At 39.3% G+C, this 26,677-nt stretch overlaps 1 protein-coding gene, 1 long non-coding RNA gene and 1 pseudogene across 2 annotated transcripts in view; 2 read left to right on the top strand and 1 right to left on the bottom strand.

The window, feature by feature from the left end:
- Positions 1-312: 312 nt before the first annotated feature.
- Positions 313-26,126, bottom strand: myl13 (myosin, light chain 13). Its single transcript, XM_088348035.1, has 5 exons — positions 25,984-26,126; positions 16,032-16,059; positions 14,830-14,979; positions 11,105-11,278; positions 313-522 (listed from the first exon to the last, which is right to left on the bottom strand). The coding sequence occupies exons 1-5, from the start codon at positions 26,086-26,088 to the stop codon at positions 416-418; spliced, it is 564 nt and encodes a 187-aa protein (XP_088204161.1). The 5' UTR covers positions 26,089-26,126; the 3' UTR covers positions 313-415.
- The window catches only part of LOC148376511 (uncharacterized), a 28,552-nt gene continuing 9,284 nt past the window's right edge, over positions 7,410-26,677 (top strand). The window contains exons 1-2 of the long non-coding RNA XR_015852070.1: positions 7,410-7,492; positions 11,178-11,302. This is a non-coding gene — a long non-coding RNA (uncharacterized LOC148376511). The remainder of the gene's footprint in view (positions 7,493-11,177; positions 11,303-26,677) is intronic.
- On the top strand, positions 13,276-13,533 carry LOC148376513 (U2 spliceosomal RNA; annotated as a pseudogene).

The raw sequence follows: 26,677 nt of genomic DNA, 5'->3' as shown, positions 1-26,677 counted from the left end.
TTTATATCTCTTTTGTCTTTCACGCTGTCTCCCTTTTTCTTTCTCTCACTTTCTTTCTCTCTTGCTCCCTTTCTCACTTTCTTTGCCTCACCCTCTCTCTTCTTCTCTCCCTCTCTCTTATTTCTTTCTCTCTTTTTTTCTTTCTCTCTAATCTACTAGTGTGGCCCCCGAGAGAATGTTTGTTATACTGTGTGGCTCCCCGAGTTAAAATAAGTTTAACACCCCTGATCTTGGTAGTAGCTTCATATAAGGAAAAAAAAACTCAAAGCATGTATTTGAAATGTTCTGTATTTCTCCTCATACATGCTTTGGACAATACAAACAGACTGATAGTCACATTTTAGATGTTGCCGTGGTTCCAGTGAACCAAACGAGGGGGGAAACAATGAGAACACTAAGTTAACACAGATGGGACTCAAGAGGCCATGAGGTATTTAACAAAAGCTTCATAATTGATGCATCCGTTGGGGTCTTCTTGGTTCTGCATCAGCTGTTCAACCTCATCTTCGCGCATCTTCTCACCTAGAAAACAAAAAACAAAATTTGTTAGTTTAGCTTCTTTGAATCACAGTATTTTCAGACACACTGAATTAGTTAGTGCTTTAGTGCCCAAACTACTAGAAATGGATTGGTCTCTCAGGAACTGTCCTCTTATGGTTCAGATTCTACCTCTAAGATAAGACGCACTGCGTTAAATATAGTGAAACGACATCTGAGCCCTTTAGTTACCGGTGGTTCAGTACTTGGCCCCCTTCTTTTCAGCATTTACATTCTTCCATTAGGTGATATTATTCGCAAGTTTAATATCAGTTTCTATTGCTACGCAGATGACACTCAACTACATCTTCCGATGGAGGAATCTGCCACAAAAAAACTGTTGAAATATGGAGGCCTGCCTCACTGAGATAATAGAATGGAGATCACTCAACTTCTTGCGCCTTAACTCTGAAAAGACCGAAATGTTAGTTATTGGTCCATCTGATGCGGTGATGATAATTCACGCGTTTGTTACCTCCCGTCTCGATTACCTTAATGCACAATTCTCCGGTCTCCCGAAGTCCAAAATTAAGAGCCTTCAGCTGGTACAAAATGCTGCAGTGAGGCTTTGAACTAAGACAAGAAAGTTTGATCACATGACCCCGATTTTAGCTAACTTGCATTGGCTCCCTGTTAGCTTAAGATGTGATTTTAAGGTTCTTTTTGTTGTATACACAATCATGCATGGACTTGCTCCCTCATATCTTTCAGATTTAATTTTCCCCAATGTTCCGTTCCGCAGCCTTCGCTCTGGAAATGCTGGTCTACTAGTGATCCCAAGAGCCAAGAAGAAATCTGCAGGTTCGAGAGTGTTCTCCATTCAGACCCCGGTGCTGTGGAATGCTCTTCCCCCTGAGATTCGATCTGCAACCTCAGTGGAATTGTTTAAATCTAAACTTAAAACACACTTCTATTCTATAGCATATGAATAACCTATATTTTATGTTGACAATATCTCTGTATTATGTGCCCTCATGTAGGTTTTAGATCAGCGGATTGTGTAATAATGGTCTTTGGTTTGCAATAATCTGTGGTCTGTGCAGCCCTTTGAGACTCTTTGTGATTAAGAGCATCACAAATAAACATACTTGACTTGACTTCAGTGCTAAAAACAGGGGTTTCATAAATTATTGTGGTCTAATTGTGAGTGTTTCAAAACCAATTTGAAGAATTTAATCTATTTAAAGATGCATATAGGCCTACCATATATATTTCTACATGTACATTTATTCATCATAAGACAATTAGATAGGTCCCCAGGATCGACTCCTTTACCAAATTTTGGAACCCAATGTGGCCCCAGACTCCAAATAGTTACCCACCCCTGCAGTACTGGCTCAAGCCTTCATGGGGCCCTAAGCAAATAAATTAAAATAACATAAAACATTACAATAAATTAATAAATCTATTGTTTATTAAACTACAATTTATTTATTAAATGTATCTATGAATTTAAATGTATAGATAAATTCATTCAGTCCTTATATTGGATACCATAGTTTATGTTAAATAAAGTATAAGATAAAGTAAAAAAATGTATATATACTAAATTACAATAAAATAATAATGAATTAATAAATTGATGAATTAACATTAAAGTAAATTTACGTAAAATATATTTGGGGCCCCCTGTTTCCTGATCATTTGCATAGCTAATAGATCTCATTCCATGTTCTACTCCAGGGTTGGAACACTATTTGGAGTCAGGGGCCGCTTGTGACATATTATACTTTAAATAGATTAGTTTCATCAAATTGGTTTTGAAACGATGACAATTACAGCAAAATAATATATTAGGTCCCTGATTTAAGCACTTCAATTGATATTTAGTTTTTTTAGGGTTTTTTTGTATTTCTGAAGTCGGATACTTTTAAAGTTCTGTAGTTTTTTTGTCGTTTTTCTGTAGTGTGATGTTTGTACTATTTTTGTAGTTTTTCTGAAGTCATGTTATGTAGTATTTCCATGGTAGTATTTTTTTGCATTTCTGTAGTACTTTTGTTGTATTTCAAAAGCAGATTTCTTTGTTGTATATCTGTGGTATTTTCGTAGTAGTTTTTATTATTACAGTAGTTTAGTATTACTGTAGTATTATTATTTTTTATTATTTTTTTACTATCTCTGTTGTATTTTGTAGAATTTCAATGAAATAATGTTTGTTGTATGTCTGTTGTATTTCTGTAGTACCTTTGTAGTATAGTGTTACTGTAGTTTATTTTTTGTAGTATTTTTGTGATATTTCCATAGGAGAATTTTGGTATTATCGCTGTGGGTGTAATTTGCTGTATTTTTGTGGTAAACTTCTTGTAGTAGTATTTTTGTAGTAATATTTCGCTTGTGGTTTTTCTTTTTATTTGTATAGCCCTTAATCACAGAGTCTCAAAGGGCTGCAGTAGTTTTTTATATTATCGTAATATGTATTAGTATTTTTTAGTATTCCAATGGAAGTAAAATTGATGTATTTACAAAGCAGTATTTTTGTAGAATTTTTGTTGTATTTTCATAGTAGTATTTATGTCATATTTCTTTTGTATCTTTGGAATATTACTGTCTTTTTGGAGTATTTTTAGAGGAAATAATTATGTAGTAGTATTTTGTAATGCGGTATAACTGTAGTAGTATTTTTGTAGTATTTCTATACTATTTTTTTATTTTCAGAATGAAAGCAAAATAATATATGAAGTTCCTGTTTTAATGCTGGCACCAAAAAGGTTAACGACTCTTGGGGGCCCCCTAGTGGTTGCAGGGCTTATGCCTTGGGCCAGCTCTGCACCCCTGAGACTACTCTGCACAAAATAGTTGAAATAAAATGTTCTCATCTTTCCAGCAGATGTCACTGTTGCCTAAAACAAGCTTTTTGCTTTAGACTTGGTCAAACAGTGACACCTACCAACTAAGCATTGTAAGCTGCATTCAAACTCCATTAAGTTTCCCCACAGGTGGATTTCCTTTTCAACTTTGTATTCATACTGCAGTATTGGAAAATCGTGGTATGTAAGTCAGTATTCGTGATTAATATGTATATTATGTTTTTGTCTTTATAGGTTGTCTCAATATTGTATTTTTTACGTTCAGAATCTAGTTTGGAAAATAATGCTTTGACTCGTTAGTTGCTAGGCTAAGCTAACGCCAATCATAGCCGTTTTATTTATTTATTTTTAACTCAGGTGCAAAGTGATATTCCTCACGTGGGAATGTTACTTTTCGTGCCCAATATTATTATTTAGTTTTAATATCACAAAAAAAAGCGAAAGTTGAGCGTTGCCTTCTGAATTGTGGTTTTTGGGTTCCTGGTCTACCTAAGATGGTCCTGGTCTACCTAAGATTGGGTTGTGTCAAATTCCTCAAATATGGACCATCCATCCATTATCTGCACTGCTTATCCTCAGTAGGGTCGCGGGGGTGCTGGAGCCCATCCCAGCTACCTTCGGGCAGTGGTGAGTGGGCAGTGGGCAGGGGACACCCTGAAATGGTTGCCAGCCAGTCGCAGGGTTACACAAAGACAGGCAACTCACTCGCTCATTCACACCTATGATCAATTATAATCGGCCAATTAACCTGACAATGTTTTTGGAATGTGGGAGGAAACCAGAATGTTCGGAGGAAACCCACACAAGCACGGGGAGAACATGCAAACCCCGCACAGGAAAACTGGTAGGTGTATTTGAACCCACAGAACTGTGCCACGCACGTCCTAACCACTGCGCTGTCGTGCCGCCACTCAAACATGGACCAAATTGTAAAAATGAAATAGTCCTTGTTGTGTTTACCATAATGTTATCCAAATTTCGTCCCAAAATGTTGGATTGAGCAGTGTTTTTCAAGGAGATTTGAATGGAAAAATTGCGCTTTGGCTCAAAAACGTTAGAAAACACTGTTTTAGAGAAGTCATTTCACCATGAATCGAACCTTTTTTCAACCATCACTTTTCAATTGGGCAGAAGTCTGGGGCAATAATTACAAAAGTTCACTACAGCCCGTTTTCATCCTCCAAAAACGTGCAACCATAGACAGGGTAGGATATCAGGATCATACTAATTTTTTCTTCCTGCAGTGCAAATGATTAAAATTGGATGATTTAGTAAATTTTTTCGCTTCACAACTGCTATTAAATGTCAACAAAAACATAGTGTCAGACAACATCCAAAAATTATTCACTCAGTAAGAGGGAAGTTATAACTGAAGGGGCTGTAGTAAATTCAAAATCCCAAAGGTGAGAACCACCAGGAAAAGTATGTGTGTGTCTGTGTGTGTAGTCAATTTTTTGGATAAGACAATATCAAACAATGTCCAAATATTCACGTGTTCATATTTAAATACAAAAAAACATTACTGGCAGAATACAGAGATGAAGAAAATGGGGTATAGTTATACTAGAGATTGGAAATACTGTGTTTACAACTATTGTTAACCTTGTCGTTATTGTTACTATTGTTATATCGTAACTGTTATTATTGCTATTGTTGTTATTATCATTGGTGTCACAATGATATTTAGTGACTAATAGCATTATAACGTTAATAGATGGGTACTACGATGATTCTTGTATAAAATATGCAACTATTTTTATTATTATAATTATTGATATCTGACGTTTGTAATATGTATATCCGTGAAATTTTGTTATATTTAGACACAAAAGAGGAACGATCTGTAAAATGTAATTAATAGGGAAGATGAAGGGAGAGGGAAAATAAGCGTCTGCTTCTTACCACCCCTTTTTTCGAACATGTTATGTTCACATTGTTTTTGTTATTGAGGCATGGTTTTTGTCCTGTTTTTATTTTATAATGTTCGAAATATAGTTTTCATTCATTCATTCATTCATTCATTCATTCATTCATTCATTGGGTATGTTTTTCCTAAAACACAGAAGTGTTTGCTTTGTTTTTCCACATCTAATTTTGTTAAACGTTTACCATATTAGTGTCATGAACTGTAACCTGATCAGGACCCAAATGCGTGACGTTTCTCACACAAGCCTTTTATTTTACGGGAATTGGGGAGTCATCCACGTTAGGCAGCAGTCTGGCGTGGAATCATAGGAAGCCAGAGGCGACCCAATACTATAACTATTAGCCAGAGATCGATACCAATTGCCCGAGCAGATATCAGACGGATGGGGTCGATACCGGGCAGGACGGGACAGACAGGATTGATATCAAAACAGGATATTGAATTTAAACAGGACTAACTAGATGGGAACAAAACTGGAAACCGATATCAAACAACGGGACAGACAGGATTGATACCAAAACAGGGTATCGAAATTAAACAGGACAAACTAGACGGGAACGGAACTGGAAACCAATAATAATCAGGACAAAATGAACGGGAACCATACCGGACAGGAAATACCAACAGGAAACGGGACCGGGTAAAAACCCACGTCTTGCGGGGCAGCGGTTCGTTGACTGACTGACAAAGGAAGCACTGGGCTTAAACAGACGGAAAGTCAATCTGTCAACGAGCCGCAGCTGGCACCACACGGGCGGGGCCAATTGGGCGTCATGGCAACCGTGACAATTAGAACGTGTTCTCAGTCATATTGAGGCCGGTGTTTATATGATTTTATCAAAAATAAGTGACATAATCACAGCATTATTCTTCTAGAAGCCTTTTTTTCATTTGTATTTTTTTCTAGCAGTGAAACACAGCCAGAAAGGAAGTTGGAAATTATGTTTTACAGGGACTGTGTGCAATGTTCCCTGTAATTTTCCACAAGTCTGAGTGTTCACACAAAGTCGGTAAGCAACGCTTGAATCCACAGTGAGCAACAGCAATCCCAAGTGTGTCAACTAAGTCATTGGTCCAAAACTTGACATCAAGTTACATTTTGCTGAGTTTCCGGCCATGCAAAATAATTTTTATCTTTTGATTGAATTGACTCATGTACTATTGCAAAGGTTGTACGGCCTACAAACGTCCTTTGTTCTTACAATTTTTTTTACAAGATATCCATTTCTTTTTTTTCCTGATATATTTTGTCGCATAATAATAACATTTTGGGGGGCTTGTTTAGTCGGTGGCAAGATACAGAACTGTACTTAATCACATTTTTTAGTGGAAGTACAATGTTGGCAACAAGATTCACTTGATATAATTGGAAATTATTTGAATGCAACACAAACTTTTTCTTCTTTTTTCCGTTTTTTTTCTACTTTTTAAAAAATGTCTTTAAAAAAATAATCTTGTTGTGGGGTTTTTTCCGAGCTGTTACTTTTTTCTCTTTTCTTATTCTCTATTTATTTTTTTCCTTTGTTTCCTTCTTTTCTTTTTTTCTGGCATTTTCCTGAATGTTTCCTTCTTTTTTCTCTTCTTTTTGTTTCTTTTGTTCCCAGATTTTCACTACTTTTTCTTTTTTTTTTCTTTTTTTTTCTATTACCCCCCCTTCCTTTAAGTCATGTTTTTGCACGATTTCACATAATATTTGGCCGTGTTGGGATTAAAGAAGGTAAAACAATCCGAAGAGGCGTTTGGGACCCGAAAGAGCCGGTTCTTTTTAGTGTGCCGAGCCAAAGAAGCCGGGTCTCGAAAAACTCTACTGACTTTACTCAACTTCGTTCTACTTCGACCTTGCATTTAGGACACAACGTCAGGGGAATCCTTGTATTTTTACCTTCATGCACTGTAACTTTGACTTCATTCGCTTCTTAATTAGCAATTTCGAGCCCTGAGCTTTTGTGAGCTGGCTAGATTTTCTTGTGCGCTGAGAATGTGCGGGCAGTGCGCGATTGCGCACGCGCGCAGCTTAGGGGGAACATTGACTGTGTGTATTATCTGACCATTAGATTTGGTTTTGTAGTGCCACTTTAAAGAAAAGAGACGACAGAGAAATAAAGTTTCCAAACTGATGAATTTTTTTCATAGATTCCTTTGGATAACCCTTTCACAAAGTTTCTGGTTTTCGGGGACTCTTAGCAGCAAGAAGTCGGACAATGATGTCATCTCCCTCTAGGTGAGGCTCATGTTATGTGCTCGACGTTCAAGTTTATGTGATATACAGTTTATATTTTTTCCTCATTATTTAAATATTAATCTATGAATGAATTTTCTTTTACCAGTAGGAGATGCTGACTATGGCGGCTGCGCATGGATACATGCTCGCGGCTAGCTCTCCAGCTAATGTTCTATTTATTGCCGTTCTCTTGTCTTTTTTGCTTTCACTTTTGGACACATGTGTGGCCAAAAACACTTACAGTAGGGACGAACTTATTCGGTTGGGTGGGCGTCTAAATTTCGATTTTTCGGGCACTTTTTATACCGCCCATGATATACCGAGCGAACTTCAAAGAGACCCGGCATCCTTGTGGACAACTATTCCTCTTAATAAACGTCGCCGACGGCGCCGTAAAGAAAGGACAAAGAAGCGTGGTTGCCGTGCAGGTAGATGTGTGAAACGTGTGAAGTCCAAGCAGCAAGATGGACGCGAGGATGGACGCGAGGATGTAACTAATTCCACCATTTATTCCTCGCCGGACAACCGACGCTTTAAACTCAGCGCTCACGAGCGGCCACAACGCCGGGAGCTTTTGAAGATCTCGACAAAGACTACAAAGAGTTCAGCTAAGTCAAATGATTCAGCAAAGCTGAAATTTGGTCTGTTAAATATTAGATCGCTTGCTCCAAAAGCTTTACTTGTTGATAACATTATTCGTGATTATAAACTTAACTGTATGGGTCTTTGTGAAACGTGGTTACGCCCGGATGAGCACTTAGCTCTAAATTATGCCTCTCCCCCAGACTACGAGAGTAGTCATATAGCACGCACGCTGAAAAGAGGTGGTGGTGTTGCGCTAATCTCTGAAAAATCGCTCAAATTTAATACACGTACCTCTAATAATTACAAAACGTTTGAGGCTCTTGTGATGCGGTCCCCTCAATTGTCAATTAATGGAATAACTATCTATCGTGCACCTGGGCCATACACAACTTTCTTAGACGAATTTGCTGAACTTTTGTCTGAACTAGTAACCTATGCAGACAAAATTATAATTATGGGAGACTTTAACATTCATATGAACTCCCCACACAGTTCACTTACTATTGCGTTTAGTTCTCTAATTGATGCATTTGGTTTTACCCAACTGGTTGACTTGCCAACCCATAAAAATGGGAACACGCTAGATTTGATTCTGACTCGAGGAGTTTTAACCTCAAACATTATGGTTCTACCGTGTACTACTGTTATCTCTGATCATTATTTAGTGACATTTGAGGTGCTAACTAAATGTAGACTTAATATAGCTGAGGGATTTAGCGGACGCAATATAAGCACTGGCACAGTTTCTGAGCTCTTTGAACTCCTTCCTGGAGCAGTTGCGTCCTTTCCTAAATACAATGGCTCGATTGACTCACTCATGAATGAGTTCAATACCACCCTGACTAGTGTGCTGGATTCAATAGCGCCCATAAAACTAAAATCACGTCCTAAAAGACGCACACCTTGGTTTACTGATGAAACTAGAGCCCTTAAAAAAGAATGCAGGAAATGGGAGAGAAAATGGCGCGCTACCAAGCTTGAGGTTTTCCATCAAACCTGGTGTGACAGCTTGTTAAAGTATAAAGCGGCCCTTGCCTCTGCAAAATCGGCCTACCTTTCGAAGGTGATTGCGTCTCAAAAGAACAACCCCAAAGCCCTTTTTGACACTGTAGCATCGCTTACAAGGCAACAGGCTATCGCAGACAGTTCGACACACTCTGCTCAGGACTTAATGGTCTTCTTCACTAAGAAGATTCAATGCATACAGGAAGAAATTGCAAAAGATATTGTTAGTACCACACGTATTAAAGGACTGAAATTTACAGATGCACGACAGGGTGGCTGCCCTGGGAAAATGGCCGGTTTTAGTGAACTGTCACTTGATGATCTCAAACAAGTGGTGAATGCGGCCAAACCGACAACTTGCCAGTTCGACCCTCTCCCAGGTTCACTTATTAAAAGTCTTTTTAGCGTCCTTGGGCCTTCAGTTCTAAATATTATAAATACATCACTCTCCTCAGGTGTAGTTCCAGCAGCTTTTAAGTCCGCCGTTATTAAACCCACACTGAAACGACCCAACCTTGATCCAGAAATATTAAGTAATTACAGACCTGTGTCAAACCTACCTTTCCTCTCTAAAGTACTCGAAAGAGTAGTGGCACAGCAGCTGAATGCTTTCATATCGGAGAATAACCTTTTTGAATCCATGCAATCTGGATTCAGGGCTAACCACTCTACTGAGACAGCTCTGATCAAGGTAACAAATGATCTCCTAATGTCAATGGATTCTGGCGCTTCATCACTTTTGCTGCTACTGGATCTTAGTGCTGCTTTTGACACAGTGCGCCACAATATCCTACTAGAACGGTTGGAAAAATGGATTGGTCTCTCAGGAGCCGTCCTCTCGTGGTTCAAATCTTACCTCTCAGATAGGACGCACTGTGTTAAATATGGTGAAACGACATCTGAGCCCTTTAATGTTACCTGCGGTGTTCCGCAGGGTTCAGTGCTCGGCCCCCTACTTTTCAACATTTACATGCTTCCATTAGGTGATATTATTCGCAAGTACAATATCAGCTTCCACTGCTACGCAGACGACACTCAACTATATCTTCCGTTGGAGGAATCTTCCACACTAAACTGTGGAAATTTGGAGGCCTGTCTCACTGAGATAAAAGAGTGGATGTCACTCAATTTCTTGCGTCTTAACTCTGAAAAGACCGAAATGTTAGTCATTGGTCCTTCTAAATGCCGGGACTTATTCGCAAAAACTGCTGTGAACATTGACAAATGTCACATCACACAGAGTGACTCAGTTAAAAATTTAGGTGTCATATTTGACCCTGATCTATCCTTTGAGATGCATGTAAAGCAAATTACTAGAACTGCCTTCTTCCATCTTCGCAACATTGCTAAAATCCGTTCAATACTGTCTCAGTCTGATGCGGAAACAATAATTCATGCATTTGTTACCTCCCGTCTCGATTACTGCAATGCACTACTCTCCGGTCTCCCGAAGTCCAGAATCAAGTCTCTTCAGCTAGTACAAAATGCCGCAGCGAGGCTTTTAACTAGGACAAAAAAGTACGATCACATAACACCGATTTTGGCTAACCTGCATTGGCTCCCAGTTAGCCAAAGATGTGACTTCAAAGTTCTCTTAGTATTGTACAAAATCATACATGGACTTGCTCCCTCTTATCTTTCAGATCTGATTTGCCCCTATGTCCCGGTCCGAAGCCTACGATCTGAGAGTGCTGGTCTTCTGGTGATCCCGAGAGCAAAGAAGTTTTCTGCTGGTTCGAGAGCGTTCTCCATCCGGGCACCGGTGCTGTGGAATGCTCTTCCCCCTGAGATTCGATCTGCAACCTCAGTGGAAATGTTTAAATCTAAACTTAAAACTCACTTCTACTCCATTGCATACGAATAACCTACTCCTCTTGTCGGTTGAAAATAGTTTGTGTAATATAGTGTAACAATCTGTGAAGCCCTTTGAGACTCTTCGTGATTTAGGGCTATACAAATAAAAATGACTTGACTTGACTTGACTAATATACACTGTCCCTTTAATTAAAAAAATATGTTTACCCAGTGTGGCAAGAACATGTCTCAACTCCGCGCCCATGACAGTGCCGTTGCCTTCTTTGTCAAAAACCCGTAGGCCCTCCACAAAGTCCTCGAAGGTGCCCCGGTCTTTGGCCCTGCAGATATGTTGATGGATTGGGAGGAACTGCTCAAAGTCCAGCATTTTTGACTGCATTTCTGCGGCAGAGGATGCAAAATTAGGTACATGCTGGCAAAATACACACCCAAGATGTTCCTTTTTTCATAAAGTAGCATTCATATTCATAGATACTTATTCATTTTATGATCATGAGAGTCACGCGAGAAAGGACAATTATCACAGTTTGATAGAAGAAGCTTCCAAAGTCATTATTTTGGGGATGGATCTCTTATAAGCCTTTGGCTTCAACCTGTCATCCCTTTTTTCTTTTCAGGTGATTCATTTGGTGATGTGATGTTTGTTGTAACATGATCGAAATTAAACAAATAAACTAGAAAATACTAAATGCAAATTCTAACAGAAAACTGCCATAAAATCAATTGATGTTAAAGAAAATAAAACTATTGGGTTGAATAGGGTTTTTTAATTTAAAAATAAATAAATAAAAACATGTTTTCTGAAGCTGCTGATTTGTTGTTAGAGCTCTGAGCAATGGCGGTGTCCTTTTTAGTCAATGGCAGGTTAAAAAAATTCCTGATAAAAGGGGGAATTTGTTACCCTATATATATATTTCATACTTTCAATTCTAATCACAATGCCATGCTAAGGCTACATGGGATTACAACAGTCCAGTATACATTTAAAAAAAATCCCCTTAAAGGTGGGTACTTCGTTTGAGGTGTTCATAGAAGTTGAATGTTAAATATTTCCTTTTGTATGTGTTAACAATGCCTAAATGAGTTCAAAGAGCCTTTATAATGTTTTTCCACCGCGTCTATCTACTTTTGTCTTACTTTTATTAGAGCTGTTCAGGATGGAACACCTTAAGGTTGGAGGAAAGTGGGCTGCTGGGAGTGCTGCATGAGACGTCATGCTTCCCCCTGCGTTTTTTTCCGTGGATTTGTTTTTTTTGTATGTGTAGGATAAAAATGGTGAAAGTAAGAAAAGGCTTGCTTCTAGTAAAGTCACTGCCAACCCACACCCCCAAAAAAGATGAAATGTCAATATATATAATGTCAGATTCAGACCAGTAGATTATGTGCGCCAAAAAAGACTGCATTCTCAACGTTTAAGCAAACATGGTTAGGTTAAAGTATATTCCGATAATGAGGAAGGCGCCTTTGATAGCGATAGTTATGAGGGGGATGTTGAAAACGATCATCCGTGAATTTCACAATTAAGGGATGCTTTTTATCTGACAGGTACGTTTGATACATTGCTAGCGTGATCCTAACTAGCGTGTTGGTACCTTTTAAAGGCATGGTTTGGGATGAAAGTTATATTATTATTATTAAAGGTTTGAAAACTCTCTCGGTGTACCGTCTTTCTTCGTAAATATGTGTAACCATGTATAATATGTATTTGCAACTGTATATTTTTGTAATGTTTTTATTTTAGAGATTTATTCTGTTATGTGTTCTACGGACGAATGAAAAAGAAGGGGCGGATCAAACCCGGGCTGATGGGAATTGGAGTAAAGCTAAGTTTCCAATAGATCTGTCTGTTGTCGCAGTGGACAATAGTGGATATATATTTTTCCCATCCTTAACTTTGGAAATATACATTTTGTTTCCTTGTATTACGTTCAACGGGACCCGGACTTTACAAGTCTGCATCATACGTTAATTACGAGTATCATTTTCCCTTCATGATGCCGACAGAAATTCTAGGATTGCTCAAATATGCTTGATGGCTGTTGAGATTGTCGTGTTTGTTTTGCTGCTGTTGGTGTCGGTGGATTTGTTCAGACTGAGAACAATCGACTTTGGCCTGGACGGATCTATTGACACTAACAAAGATGTTATATAATGAAATTGTGAATATGTTTGATTGCTAATAAGATTTTCGAGAAGGGTTGTTCAAACCTCACTTTGTGTTTGCTGTTAAAAACGTCATATTGGAATATAATATTGTGAATGTGCTTAATTGCTGTTGAGATTGTCATGATTGTTTTCTGTTATTAGTGTCAATAAATTTGTTCAAACCCAAAAAAATTTGAACTGAGTCAGTGTTGGTGGCTCAGTGTAGGGCTAGGACCTTAGCTTGGCCTTTTGGCTGAGAGTAAGTGTCCTGGCTCCTAGGCTTTGTAGCGTATCATGAACTGACCGATAATGGATAATGAGTAACGAAGATAGAACAATAACCCTTAAAAACCCCAAACCCCTTAGGCTGTCTTCTATTTAATTAGCCATGATCTTTGATTTTTGCAATCCAGAGATGGAATAAAAGCTTGCTCTGTCCACTCCGCGCATCGGCCCGGTATTGCAGTACCTCCGGGAACGGTGCATTCGCAATGATCGCAGCAAGGCTTTAGGGCTAGGACCTTAGCTTGGCCTTTTGGCTGAGAGTAAGTGTCCTGGCTCCTAGGCTTTGTAGCGTACTATGAACTGGCCGATAACGGATAATGGATAATGAATAACGAAGATAGAACAATAACCCTTAAACCCCCCCCCCCTGTGGGACTTTAAGGATGATCTGTGTCAAACTTTTGATTGTGTCACGAGTTCTAATGTAGGCGCTCGCGGCTCATGCATGATTGCGGCTTGTGTAAGTGCAAAAGTGGCAATACGCCCAAAAAGTGGTGGGAGCGGTTTATAATTAGGTGCGCTCTATGGTCCGGGATTTACAGTAGTTCATTCCAGCATGTTTAGGAAATGCATGTACTTATGAGGACATCAATAACAGGCTGCCTAAGGCCACAATCATGACTTTAAGCCAGGAGATGGCAGGAGTGAGTAAGAGTCTTCAAATCCTCGAAGACAAGACTATTTCATTGTATTCACAGTTCATGGATCCCTTAACCGCGTGGGTCGTTCGTCTTCCTTTCCTCCTGCCACCTTGTACTGTGCCTTGGAGAATTATCTTGATCAGTCCTGATGTTCTTGTGACATGACCATACCACTGATGTTTCCGTCTTTGTAGTGTCTAATGTGCCCTCTGACGGTCTTGCGCACTGTTTTGGTTGTCACATGGGCTAAGTAGCTGATGCCTATAAGTTTCCTGTAGCATCGCATCTCCATGGCCCAGATTTTCTTTTCCAGTTTTTCTTTAAGAGTCCATGTCCCGCAAGAGTAGAGAAAGATGTAAGTAACCAGCAAATGCATATGATCTTTGATTTCACCGCTATGTTCTTGTCCCTCCATATGGGTTCAGGTCTGGAAAGTGCAGCTGTGGTTGAGCTATCCTGGCCATGATTTCTGGTTCTGACCCTTCTGATATGACAGATCCAAGATATTTCAATTTAGTGACAGGTTCTAGCTCTCTGTGATCGATGGTCATGTTTTTGGGATTGTTGGTCATTACTTTTGTTTTTCTGTGCTAATTTTTATTATTGTATTATAAAATTAGTTTTTGAGATAATTGGCAACTTCCAGCTTTATTTGTATAAAATATATGAAAATGTAATCATCCCTGCCAATATAATGATGCATTTAAAAAAGGCAGAACTTTATTTATTAAAACCTACCAATATTAGAGGTTTTTTATACTGTGCAGAACTTTTTTTTAATGGTAATAGGAAGCCAACTAAAAAAAAATCCCCCAAAACCTATTTTTTCAACAAAATCAAACTAAGAAAAAACATACACACCTTCAGCTTTTGGTTTCCCAAGCACGTACATGATCTCGGCATTAGTGGGATTTTGTCCCAAAGCTCGGATGAGATCTCCACACTGGGCATACGTGATCTTCATCTCGCTATTTGGAGTCCTGTCAAACAACTGGAATGCATCTTTGAAGTCTATTGGAAAGGAAAGAGAAAAACAAACTTTTAACGGAGCTCTGGTAAACTATATTGCTGTGGTTTTTCCACTAGAAAAAATGTACTCAGTAATGCAATAACAAACCAATTCAATGTCTGAATCCATTGCGTGGTCCCTTTCATATTGAAAATTGAGCAAGCTCTTAAAAGGTGAAAATTATAGATGACGTGGTTGACCAATAATCCTTCCATCCATCCATTATCTGCATCGCTTATCCTCAGTAGGGTCGCGGGGGTGCTGGAGCCCATTTCAGCTATCTTCGGGCAGTGGGCAGGGGACACCCTGAACTGGTTGCCAGCCAGTCGCAAGGCACAAGGACCATTTGGACCGGCCAATTAACCACACATGCATGTTTTTGGAATGTGGGAGGAAACCGGAGTGCCCGGAGGAAACCCACACAAGCACAGGGAGAACATGCAAACTCCACACAGGAGGTTCGATCTCATGACCTCAGAACTGTGCCGCACACGTGCTAACCACTGCGCCGCCGTGCTGCCCTGACCAATAATCACCATTGATAAATATTGTTTCACCACTGATGATAAGCTGTTCTAAGGTCATGGGTTCAAATCCGATGGTTGTGGAATTCCAACTGCTTCGGCACTTGTCGGGCTAGGACCTTGACTCAGCCTCTTGGCTGAGAGCAAGTGTCTCGGCCCCTTGGCTTTAGCGTATTATGTTTTGACGGATAATGGACAATTGATAAAGAATATAGAATAATAATCCTTACAAAATCCCCCCCATGGGTTCAAATCCAGCTACCAACCTTCCTGTGCGGAGTTTGTCTGTCCCTGTGTGCCCTGCGACTGGCTGGCAACCAGTTCACGGTGTCCCCTGCCCAATGCCCAATGATGGCTGGGATGGGCTCCAGCACCCCCGCGACCCTACTGAGGATAAGCGGTGCAGATAATGGATGGATGGATAAGCTGTCATTTCACACTTGTCCACACAATGGTAGTAATCAGAATAGTTAACGTATCGGGTCGCCCTTCTACAGATAGCATGCAAGACCAAGGCTTTAAAAGCGTACCTTCAATTTGCTCTGGGGTGAAGTCCAGCTAGAGAAACAAAAAAGGATATCAGATTAAAGTGGTTGGAAAAAGGACAGCGCCTCCATCATATCAGGTTGCAGCCATAATGTCATTGTGGTGCATTGTTGCTGACCTTGCCTATTGATTTTATTTTTGACCGTGTAGTACTGTCAGTAGTGTGGGGAGCTCCAGTAGGCTTACGGGGGTCACAAGGGTTATGAGTTAACGTGTCCCGTTATGATGTTTGAAGGCATCAGCAAACCATGCATAGCTCTTATTCCAAAACACTTATATACAGTTTAATATTGCACTGAAGTTACTTTATTTTTGTATTGCAAATCATGACCTATGCTCAAATATCCTTTCTCAAAATATTAGAATATCCAGGAAAAGTATACTCATATACTTGTATAGTAATCAGCAATAGAAATATAATAAAAGTCTTGCAATATTTCAGGGGATTTGTTAAATAATCCATAATGTGAGACATGTTTTTTCTCTTTGCTTTACAGAAAGCAAGGGACTTATTGACATTTACCTGTGAATTTTCCGAGTCAGTCCTGTCTATATGCGGAAAATTAAATGGCCATTAGTCGCTTAAAAAAAAAAAACAATTACAAAACATTTGGCATTCTGAACTATTTTCTGAATGAAAAAGAATTCATTCCAAAAATATTTATGATCGCAAAAAACACATGATTTCACACATGGCATGCTGGCGGTTTTATTCTAGGATGAAAATGGTGAAAGTAAGAGATGGGCTGTTCCAATTAAATCCAAATGCCAATCCAAACCCCCCAAAATAAGTTTATTCGAGTGTGGCTAAGAGGGACACGTTTGTGCACGCGACACACAAGCAGCTTGACAGGGGCCGCAGTTAAGATTTCAGCCAGAAGATGGCATCTGCAAGTAGAATATTTTGAAGTTATGGACACCACGTTTAAATATAGGGTAAATCAAAATCCACCTGTATTATTTAGCTTACCAAATTAAATATAGTCTCAAGAGTGTCTTTAAAACCAGGCTGCACGTTTTTAATATTTGGAACTATTTGGCACATTTATTATTGTTTTTTAATAAACAAATATTTGTATTTACTATCTCTGTAAAAAAAAAATATATATTTTTATCTTCAATGCGTTGTGTTAATTATTCAATCAATAAAAGCGGACAGGTTCATGTTTTGTATTAAGCATGCAAAATACATGTTTTCTTCCTTGGTTGCTCAAACAACAGGCATTTTCAAAGTGCAGCCAAATGTGTGTTTTTATAATTAATTTTAAGACTGGCCTGAAGCATGTGAACGCCTGCATGGACCAGCTGGCAGAGATGGGAAGCTGCGTTGTGGCCGTCATAGACTTTCTGGACTAGTTTACAGGCTTCTGTCATGCACTTTCCGGACAAATTTTCAACATGTTACCTAGTGTTTACTATGTTTGTGTATTGTAATGCTAAATGTAATTCACCCTGGTCCCTTCTCAAGGTTTTTCTTTTTCCTCACGCTGAGGTTTTGAGTTGTTCCTTGCCCGCATGTTGGTTTAAGATCAGGTCATTGTGTCATTGTAATCTTGTGCAGTCCTTTGAGACATTTTTGTGATTAAGGGCTATATAAATACATTTTACTTGATTTGACTTGAATTACAAGCAACATTTGCAGCAAGGGGAGATTAGGAAACGGTTCACAAATGGCAAAGATCATCTGAAACAATAAATTAAGCTTCAATTTTGGCAAAGCTCGTCAAAAAGAATAATCAGGAAGGTCTTGCAGTGGGTGGTCAGGCTGTTCTGAGACATCATAAATTTTAGTATTCTGTGGTTTCACCCTCGACTACTCGAATGAAGAATGCAATTTCCTATGGCTGCCAAAGTCAATGGTCTGACCAGAAGCTTACAGTACTCTGTCTTCGTCACAAGATGTCTCTCTTGCTTTTTTTCCATTCTTGTTTTGTTTTCTCTTCAAGCATCTTATGTTTGGCTTAGTCGTAATTATCACCATTGGCAACCACTTCAATTGCAAGTAAAGCTTGACAAACAGAAGAGCAACGATAATGTTGCAGAAAGACGTTGCTTGCATGTAATCGCTGCTACATAGTCCCTAAGCTGCTCTGCATTCCAGTTCATGTTATTGTTATACTGTTTACTTTTTTTTCCCTGCACATGCATTCCTTTAAAAAATGTATCTCAATCTCAAATCATAGATAATATGCTTTTTTATTTTTAATGGCATGCAATTTGAGTTTGGAGGAATTAATGTAAGCACTGGGCATGATTTTATTAATGGCATATGCGGTTTAGTTATATTTTTTTCTTTTCCTCTCTTGTCAAAGATCTGAGACAAGTCCACAACCCACTTTTGGGTCCTGACGCACTAGTTGAGAAAAAGTGATCTGAATTGTTCCATAAGTGAAGACTTTTTCATGGGGCACAATGGCTTTTCAATGAGTTTCTGCTCTGTAGAGAAACAACTGTTGAATATTTGTTTGGAGTTGATGCTTACTTGATTTGTTTACTGATAACTGAGATTTCAGTTTAACCATATCTTCAATTTTTTACATATGGAATTTTAAAAAACAGTTTTTGTGTGTGCTTTTTACCAGCGTTATGCACAATCCTAATAGCTTTCTTCTGTAATCGAGTAAGCAATTCTATATTACTCTTATATGTATTTCCATGAAACTCTATACAATAACTTGTTTGAAAAAATAATAAACCGCACATTATATGAAATAGTTTTTTGCCTAAATACAAGTCCATCCCAAAAAAAATATCATATTGAGATAACGTTTATTATTTTCCCAAGTGCAATGATAAAAAATGAAACTTTCATATATTTTAGATTAATTGCACACTAACTGAAACATGTCAGGGCTTTTATTGTTTCATTATTTTGGCAGCTCATAAAAATCCAAAATTCCTATCTCAGGAAATAAGCATATCATGAAAAGGTGCTCGAAACGAGCGACTAACTTATCATCTGAGTCAAAGTGTTATCTCTGCATACCTGCAAATAATTCCTGAGACTGGTTCAAAACCGCAATCATGGGAAAGACTGCTGACCTAACTGCTGTCCAAATGTCCACCATTGACACCCTCAAGCAAAAGGGTGAGACACAACAAGACATCTGAGTGAATAGGCTGGTCCTAGAGTGTTGTATCAAGGCACCTCAGTGGGAAGTCCGTGGGAGAAAAATGTGTGGCAGAAAACGCTGCACAACCAGTTGAGGTGACTAGATCCTGAGGAAAAGAGTGGAGAACCGCTGATTCGAGATCTTGGTGGACCTGACGAAGCAGTGGACTGAGTCTGGAGTAGAAGCATCCAGAGCCACAATGCACAGGTGTTTCCAGCAAATGGGCTATGGGTGCCACGTTCCCCTGGTCAAACCAACTTTGAACCAGTAACAGCGGTAGAAACAGCTGACCTGGTCGACAGAGAGGCAGCACTGGTGTGTTGCCCAGTGGAGCAAAGTACTTTTCTTGGCTTAAAGCATGTTCTTCAGAAATCAAGGTGCTAGAGTCTGGAGGAAGACTGGGGAGAAAGACATGCCAAAATGCCTGAAGTCCAGTGTCTGGTATCCATTGTCAGTGGTGGTCTGGGGCCCCATGTAAGCTGCTGGTATTAGTGCACTGTGTTTTATCAAGGGCAGGGTCAATGCAGCTTGCTATCAGGATATTTTGGAGCACTTCATGCTTCCGTCTGCTGAAAAGATTTTTGGGGATGAGGATTTTGTTTTCAGTGTAACCTGGCACCATCTCACAGTGCCAACACCATTGGTAAATTGTTCACTGGCCATGGTGTTCGTGTGCTTAATTGGCCTGCCAACGCTCCTGACCTGAACCTCATAGAGAATCTGGGGATGACATGAAGTTAAGACACCAGACCCAACACCGTGGATTATTTTAAGGCCGCTTTCAAAGCATCCTGGGCTTCCATACCAGTATAATCTAGCAGTGCCACAGGCTGATTGGCTCCATGTCACGCCATTGCCATTGTGGCAAAAAGATTCCCGACGAAGTATTTAGTACATAACTGAACATAAACATTTGAAGGTTGACTATTGTTTAATTAAAAACTATTTTTCTAGTGATCCGCGAAAATATGCTAATTATTGAGCTAGAGATATTTTGCTTTTCCTTACTATTTTGGCCAAAATGATTAATATTAAAACAGTAAAAGGCCTGAACTACTTCAGTTGTGTGTAATGAATCCAAGATATTGGAAAGTCTAATGTTAATCAGTGCATTACAGAAAATAAGGAACATTATCACAATATCCCAAGTTTTTTAGAAGGATCTGCATCAATGCAGCACCACAATGTTCTTTGCTAATTTGTATTCCATGCTATTTTACGAATATGTGGTATATCATGCTAATAATGACTTTTACACCTTTTATCCTTTACTTTTTGAACATTTCCTATCTTTCTTTGTATTTCAAGTATTTCCTCAATACAATAAGCTTTGATACTATTAATGATAGTTTTTTTTTATCCACCCATTCCTTTAATTTGTAAAGTTCTATAGTCATTTCTGCCTGCAATACCTTTACATTTGTACCCAAACCTAGTAGTGGTGTGTTGTCACCAAATTGAATCTATTTTAAATTTAATTTCAGAGTTAAATCATGTTTGGTATTTGTGTTTCGCAACAACAATATATTTCATTGAGATTGCTTGCATTCATTTTTCACTGTTACCTCCAAGCTTAGCTAGCTCGTTACTGATGCACCCAGGGACAGTTACAAAGAACATACCTTGGTTAAATTGGAAAATTGATTAAATTATACACTTCACCACAGACTAAATTAGACTAACATGCGTGAGTACTAATTTGATGTTCATTGAGAAAACAGTTCTGCTAATCACAAACCTAACAAGCTTGTTCTGCAAACAAATGTCCCAGCTACTCAGGGAATGTCTCTTTCTCAATCAGATCATAAATTGTATTTTCTGGAAAAACATTTGTCTCACTTTGAGCTTGTCAGTTACTAAACCCTTACCAGAAACAAATCAATTTAGGATTAAAAAAATGTACAAAAATAGAACTATATTTCATTGAGATTGCTGCATTCATTTTTCACTGATACCTCCAAGCTTAGCTACCTTATTACTAATGCACCCAGGGACAGTATATATATATATATATATATATATATATATATATATATATATATATATATATATATATATATATATATATATATATACCTCCCGACTTGCGTACATTCGACTTACGGATCGGCAGATTATTTTTTTAGTGTGTCGAAAAATATCCGGACATTGCTGTAAGTTAGAGGGCATTACTGTGGTGCTTTTTTCGGCCGCTACCGGCGTGTGGTGGCGCTGTGAGAGGTCACCCAGCATCCACACCGAAGAAAAAATCCGTCTTCTAGTCCCTTGTTTGTGTGTAATCATAACAACTTGTACTGTATCGCTAGCGCGCTAAGAATTTTGGCGTTTATTTTGACGTTAATTGATTAATATCTCGTGCATCGATTCAATATGGTTGGTGTAAAGTGCAAAGAAGAGGCGAGCAGTTTCTTTTGAAACGAAAGTGGAATAAGAAAGCTTGATGCGTTTGAGAAAATGGTCGGAACGCTTTTTTTCAGACAGTTTTTATTACAGAGGAGTACCTCTCGAAGCGCATCTTCCAAAAGTAGGTTAAACTCAACTTTAATTATCTTTGTAGAGAATTTTATTTTATAAAATGTTTATTTTTTTGTACAAAACAATACAGGTTACTACTTATACAAGCCTTAAACATACAAAATATAGCACTGAAGAAACTCACGAACAAATTCAACTTACGAACAATCGTCTGTATACATATATATAATCTATAACATATAAGTATTTAGTTTACATGGAGAGGCAGAATTTTGGGATCTCTTTAAGGACTGCCACATTGTATTAATGTTAACTGTATATAGACCTTAATGTATTTGATCAAATCTGTATCTCAGCCCCGAAAATCATTTTTGCTTCATTATTGAAATAATAATGTTCACGTATACACGTGGGCAGCACGGCGGCGCAGTGGTTAGCGCATGTGCGGCACAGTTCATGTCATGGGAACCTCCTGCGTGGGTTCAAATCCAGCTCCAGACTTCCTGTGCGGAGTTTGTATGTTCTCCCCGTGCTTGCGTGGGTTTCCTCCGGGCACTCCGGTTTCCTCCCACATTCCAAAAAACATGCATTTCAGGTGAATTGCCCGGTCCAAATTGTCCCTAGGTGCGAATGAGCGAGTGAGTTGTCTGTCCCCGTGTGCCCTGCGATTGGGTGGCAACCAGTTCAGGGTGTCCCCTGCCCAATGCCCGATGATTGCTGGGATGGGCTCCAGCACCCCCGCGACCCAACTGAGGATAAGCGGAGCAGCTGATGAGATGAGATGAGACGTATACTCGTGTACACGAATGACAATAAAGTAAATCTGAATCTGAAAAATCTAAACTTGAACAAACAGAAACACACACACACACACACACACACACACACACACACACACACACACACTTACTCCAACGCAATACAACATTTTATTTATATCTGTACATTCAAGGAAACTGTGCGGGTCAGTATCGACATTTCGTTCTGTATACACGTGTACTAGAATGACAAAGTAGATCTGAATCTGAATCTCTGACACACAAACACATGGCTGAGTGAGATGAGCGGCTATCTGTTGCCCATGACAGGTTGGGTATCATTATTTCGAGAGAGATTGTCAGTCCAACAACACATGTTGAGTGTTAATCGTGATTTAGTGTGTTTTATTGCTTTCTCTTTGACGGGCCCCAAGAATAGTGACGAGTGAAAGTTAAAGAGGAATCGAATCATCGAGTTGAAGAATAAATTTATTGTGAAAAGACATGCATTTCAGGTGAATTGGCCGGTCCAAATTGTCCCTAGGTATGAATGAGCGAATGAGTTGTCTGTCCCTGTGTGCCCTGCGATTGGCTGGCAACCAGTTCAGGGTGTCCCCCTGCCCACTGCCCGATGATTGCTGGGATGGGCTCCAGCCCCCCCGCGACCCTACTGAGGATAAGCGGTACGGCTAATGAGATGAGATGAGAAGAATGGTGTACGTGTCTACCATCAAACAGCTGTCAAAGATACAGTAAATGGTTTTAAATTGTTTGATAATTTTATCTTATGTTTAATCTTTGTTTACACATTTAGATACTTATTATTGTTGTTTTGGTATGCATTTTATTAATATTTTGAACATGTATGGTTTTTAAGTTACAGATTTTATTCATATTTGGGGTTTTCAGAATACATCAGAACATATTGAAATAAGGGCAGCACGGCGGCGCAGTTGTTAGCGCGTGTGTGGCAAAGTTCTAAGGTCTTTGGAACCTCCTGTGTGGGTTCAAATCCAGCTACCAGACTTCCTGTGTGGAGTTTGCATGTTCTCCCCGTGCTTGCGTGGGTTTCCTCCCACATTCCAAAGACATGCATTTCAGGTGGACTGGCCGGTCCAAATTGTCCCTAGGTGCAAATGAGCGAGCGAGTTGTCTGTCCCTTTGTGCCCTGCGATTGGCTGGCAACCAGTTCAGGGTGTCCCCTGCCCACTGCCCGATGATTGCTGGAATGGGCTCCAGCACCCCCGCGACCCTACCGAGGATAAGCGGTGCAGCTAAGATGAGATGAGATACTGAAATAAATACAGTATTATTACTTCGTATGGTAGAAAAGTGCTGCATCGGATATCAAGGTATAACTGTATTTGCGAATCCTAAAAAAATGCTTTTAGTGTAGAGTTTTTAATTTATTGTTTTGACCTTGTTACGCGCAATATTAACCTTTTTCAAAAGTACAAAAAATAAAAGTCTACATTTCAAATCAAAATATTTTTTTTTATCCAATATTTCTTAAATCAGAATTCAAATGTTTTGAACATACCTGGCAAAAAGAGCACATTTACCTTTTTTGAGGGGTGAATTACTACACGCATATATCTTATTTGGGATAACGGTCAACAATTTCACTCGCCACCATCTTGAAATCTTTTTTAAAGGCAGGAATGAAAAATAATGTGATAATGCAACTGACTGTCATGCTGACCGATGTGAATCACCTGCGCCTGCTCCTTTGGCACCAACTGCCTTGGACTTGGATTGGCTCACTGTCCCAATTAACCCACTCCCGTCTGTGGGCTTTTGTCAGTCCGTCTGCTAATCTCTGTTTTTACACTGCAAGCCCTTTCTCGACCCTGACTCACGCCTGTCCCGTTTTTTTGCTCCTGTTAGTCTCCCGCTACGACCTGTTTTTGATCTCGACCACGTCTGCTCCCCCGTCCCGAATTACAATCCGTTTTTGATTCCGACCACGTCTGCTCTCCCGTACCGGCTTACGACTCGTTTCCGACCCCGACAACGTCTTGCTCTCCCAGTCCCGGCTACCATCGCTCGTTACGGAAGATTCACTTTCCTGTTCGGATCACAAGCCGAGTACGAGATTGTAGGCGCACCCCTTCCTCGTTCCTTCAATAAAACTTGTGGTAAATGTTCCACGAGTGTGTCCTGTTTCCGTTCTGGTCCTTACACTAACATTAATGCCATGCAGTTTTAATTAACATTTTTTGTAAACCTTTCAATCGGTTTTGGGAGAAATTTTGAGATTCAAAAGCAGAAGTTTGGGTTTGGGGATTTGATTTTAGAAGAGATGAAAACTGTACTGGTATTTATGTGGAAAATGATCCTTCACTCTTTATAATCCTGAATAATAAATTCGCACTTCCATGCTGTAAATCCTAAATAATGGATGCAATTTATATGCCATTTTTCGCTGGATGATGTATCACTCAGCAAGTGGTATGCTTGTTTTTAGTGATTATTTTGGTTATTATTTTAGTTCCAATATTAGGTACCCGGGATATATGCAGATTCAATTACCGTAAAATCCGGACTATAGAGCGCACCTGATTATGAGCCGCATGCACCACATTTTGCGGACATTTTTGGTTTTGTCCTTACACAAGCCGCACCTGTGTATAAGCCGCATGCGCCAACATTTAAACATGTAACACAGTCACAAAGTTATCCCAAACCTGACTTGAGGTGCCGCGATTGTACTGCAAATATAGTACATAATCCGTCCACCACAATCGGCAACATGAACGGAAAATGATACCGGTAGTTAGAATTTAATGCAAACCTTTAAAGTCCAGGTCCCGTTGAAAGTAATCCAACGAAAAAAATGTATATTTCCAAAGTTAAGGGTGGGAAAAAATATATATCCTCTATTGTCCGCTGCAACAACAAAGAGATTTAACTCAGCTTTACCCCACTTCCCGTCAGCCCGGGTTTGCTCCGCACCTTCTTTTTGATTCGCTCATAGAAAACATATCCGAATAAGTCTCTAAAATAAATACATTACAAAAATATACAGTTGCAAATACATATTATACATGGTTACACATATTTACAAAGAAAGACGGTACACCGAGAGAGTTTTCAAAGCTTTAATAAAAATAATATAACTTTCATCCCAAACCGTGCCTGTGAAAGGTACCAACGCGCTACTAAAAACACTCGCAACACCTCATGCGTATCTGTTAAAAAAAAAACATACCCCAATTGCGAAAATCACGGTCAACCGTCCTCGTCTTTCTCCTCATACCTGTCGCCATCAAGGGCGTCTTCCTCATAATCGGAACGAACCTCTGTCCTCTGTCATACGGACAATTTGAACATAAACTAAGAGGATGCAGTCTACCTCGGCGCACAATTCCACCGGTCTAAATTTTACCTTTTATACTCGAGTGTCGCTGGTGGCCGTTAGAAAAATTACATAAATTGGCTGCTTCACTGAATAAGCCGCAGGGCTGAACATTTGGGAAAAAAGTAGCGGCTTATAGTCCGGAATTTACGGTATTCCTTTTTTTCTCTACCTTTTTCCACTTTTATAAGATTAATCCCTTTCATCGATTGCATACATTTGTTTTATTTACCGTGATAGACGAAGCGTTGAACACTGGAGTTTTAGGACGCTCAGGCTCTGGTGGCGGTTTAGGTGCAGCCACAGGTGCAGGTTCTTCCTTCTTCTTCGGGGCCATGGCCAGATGCTTTCAAATGGTGATGAAGCGTCTTGCTCAATAGAATTAACTGGCGGTGGTCTCTTTTTATCTGGTGGCCCCCAGGTGCCATCCCCACCCCTTTACATGCCCCCTCCACTCTGCCACTCTGCTATAAAAGGATATGACTTAGGGTTTCTATTTAAGTCTTAGCTTTGAGTGGCCGTCAATATCGTCAGCAAAAACAAAAAATTACCTACAATTTTCAACCATTTTAAGCATCTTCCTTTATTCTTTGTAGTGGTGACCTTGCTTGTTGAAAAATATGATTCCCTTTACATTGCCTTACAGACTGAATAAAATATAATTATACAGAAGCACGATGTGAAAGACTTCAAGGATTCTATCTGCTTTGAAAAATGTAATCTTGCTTTATAAAAGAGGCAAATGTTGGCGCTGCATGGACTATCAACACAAACATAAGATTGCATTACAATGTCAATATTTCCAATTGAAATAACATAAGAATGGCAGATGTAATATATCCTCACATCCAGGAAAAAGACATTCAAATGTGTTACTTGAATGAAAATTCAAACAGTGTCAGACGGAAGGAAAACTGAGATCACTT

This window comes from Urocampus carinirostris, chromosome 1 (assembly GCF_059441175.1).
Source record: "Urocampus carinirostris isolate Australia breed hairy pipefish chromosome 1, RoL_Ucar_1.0, whole genome shotgun sequence".
Taxonomy (NCBI): domain Eukaryota; kingdom Metazoa; phylum Chordata; class Actinopteri; order Syngnathiformes; family Syngnathidae; genus Urocampus; species Urocampus carinirostris.
The sequence above is the reverse complement of the archived record's forward strand: the minus strand, read 5'-3'. Positions and strand labels throughout refer to the sequence as shown.